This window comes from Pundamilia nyererei, unplaced genomic scaffold, assembly GCF_000239375.1.
Source record: "Pundamilia nyererei isolate P.nyererei 1_Seehausen unplaced genomic scaffold, PunNye1.0 scaffold00022, whole genome shotgun sequence".
Taxonomy (NCBI): domain Eukaryota; kingdom Metazoa; phylum Chordata; class Actinopteri; order Cichliformes; family Cichlidae; genus Pundamilia; species Pundamilia nyererei.
In genome coordinates, this window is record NW_005187423.1 from 2,417,092 (window position 1) to 2,419,445 (window position 2,354).

The 2,354-nt window shown below is 41.0% G+C and overlaps 1 protein-coding gene across 1 annotated transcript in view; it reads right to left on the reverse strand.

The window, feature by feature from the left end:
* Nucleotides 1-2,354, reverse strand: part of LOC102195077 (ovochymase-2) — a 34,330-nt gene that overhangs the window by 18,978 nt on the left and 12,998 nt on the right. Inside the window, exon 4 of the mRNA XM_005727041.1 lies at nucleotides 2,065-2,280. Within this exon, the coding sequence (XP_005727098.1) occupies nucleotides 2,065-2,280 (216 nt within the window). The remainder of the gene's footprint in view (nucleotides 1-2,064; nucleotides 2,281-2,354) is intronic.

Consider the following 2,354-nt stretch of genomic DNA (forward strand, 5'->3'; position numbering starts at 1 on the left):
CTGAGTGAGATGGAGGGGGAGACTTGTTTTCTCAAGCTCACTAAATATAATATGGACTGCCATATTGACATGACAGAACCATGCACTTGCTGTTGCTCAGCTAGTGACTGCGGAGGCCATCTGAGTCAAGTGAATCGCATGCAAGAATCCAGTCCAAGATGGTATGTGCTTTGTGACACGGTGTGTTATTAAGAGATCCATATACAGTGGTCACACAGAGGCATGGTCAATGAGGGACGAAGTGTGCCAAGAGTATATCACCACGAGCATGAACTCATGACATAATTCAGAATGAAAATCTGACACCACCAGCTGAATATCACAGCAGAAATTAACTAATCAGGCCTGGCAATGTTTTTCTCACCTTCCGCTGTCGTATGCTTCTGTAGTCCACTGATGAGCTTTCAGAATCGTTTTATTACCTCAAACCTGTCGTGTTGTTCTTCTCTGACCTTTGCAATCAACAAGGCATCTGTTTGAGATCATTCTCTAACAACCCTACTGATGGCTGTGAATGAAAAGCTCAGGACCGCATGATGTGCCGCTAACATGATGCATGGTGTGGAGGACGTTGTGTTAATTACTCTGCAACTCCATAGATACATATTGTGAGCACGATGACTTATGAACAATGCACACTAGACACTTTATCCTTAAACCAAAGGTACTTCATATGGACTACATGAGCTGATCAGAATTTGGAGAACTTTACAGAGAGAAAAATAATTATTTGATCCCCTGCTGAATTAGTGACATTACTCACTTATAAACAAACGAAAAGGCTCTACTTTTGATTGTAATTTCATTTTTATGAAGGGAGACAGAATAACCAAAAGTTATTAATTGATTTGCGTGTCATTGAGTGGAATTATTTGAATCCCAAGCACAACATGACTCACTACTGTGAGGTTTAATAATCCTTGTTGAAAAGCACAGTGGTAAGGCATTTATTGTAATCTTTCACCAGGTTTGCAAACATCTCTGTTCTAAATCCTTTAGCTTTCTTGACTGCCACTTGTTAAGACAAGAATTTCTATAGGACTGAGCTCTGGGTAGACCACTCCATGTCCTTAATGTGCTTCTTCTTTAGCCACTCCTTTGTTGCCTTGGCGATCTAATTTGGGTCATTGTCATGCTGGAAAACCCATCCACGACCCAACTTCAGTGATGAGGGAAGGAGGCTGTTCTCCTCTATCACCCTGGGTCAACACACCTGAATCGCATGATTAGTTTGTTACCAGGCCTCTGGAGAACTTCAGGACATGATGAGGAGGTCATTTAGCCATTTGAATCAGCTGTGTTGGATCAAGGACACATCTAAAACCTGCAGGACACCAGCCCTCGAGGCCTGGAGTTGGCCACCCCTGGTGTAATCATTTGAAAGTGAGTTTATTCCTAGTGGGATCTAGGATTAGATCCCAACTTTTACATCATACTGAGTCATTTTTTTAACACTTAAACATAAATATACTAATATACGAATTATACTAATTTGTGACCATTAGAAAATAGCAAGAAAGTGAAATGCTGAAGCGCAGTCAAAAAAACAGTATTTTGATACAGTCCTCCTTGAAATTATCTTAGAAGTTAATGAATCTTTCACAACATCCTGCTTTTGGGCGTAAAGAACACAAGGACTTTTGTCATATTGCTTATTGTTATTTTTCCTTTGTGTTTTGTGCACAGAAACATATGCCCTAATCTAAAAGTATGCCCCACTAAAACACCATTTGCTTATCTGTGAGTGTTTCACGGAAAGAGTGCATCTCAGTGCTTTAGTCCTTGAGTACTGAGCAATAGATAAAGCTGTATCAGCCTCACTGCAGCCCCTGAAGTGAATAATGAGAGGTAATTTATAGTTTGCTGTGCTCTGTGCGACCCAACTCCTAATCAACACATTTACAGACGCAGCAGAGCGGCTGCAATAAACACAAACCAACGGCCTCACATTCATGTGCTTCTCTCACAGGTCAACCGAGCTAAATTGCAAAAAAAAATAAAAATAAGCATGCAGCATGTAGTCAACCAAGACAATGCAAGAACAAAATAGAAGTAATGGCTCACCTAGAGTGCTGTATTTGTCTGAGATGATCAGTTTGTCCTCCTTGCACATTCCAGTCTCTCCTGTGATGGCCAAGTCAGTGATCTGTAGCTTAACCAGGAATCCTTTGGACACAGATATCTCCCAGGAATTATTTAAATGGGCAGGATATGGATTTGGGAAACCTGATGACTGAAGAACTCCTTTACGTCCATCAAGGATTTCTGGGCCACCAGGTCCTGTAGCGAAACCAGCACTTGGTAATACTTCCTTCTTGTTTTGCTAATGTTAAAATCTTTTAACATTGGGGGGG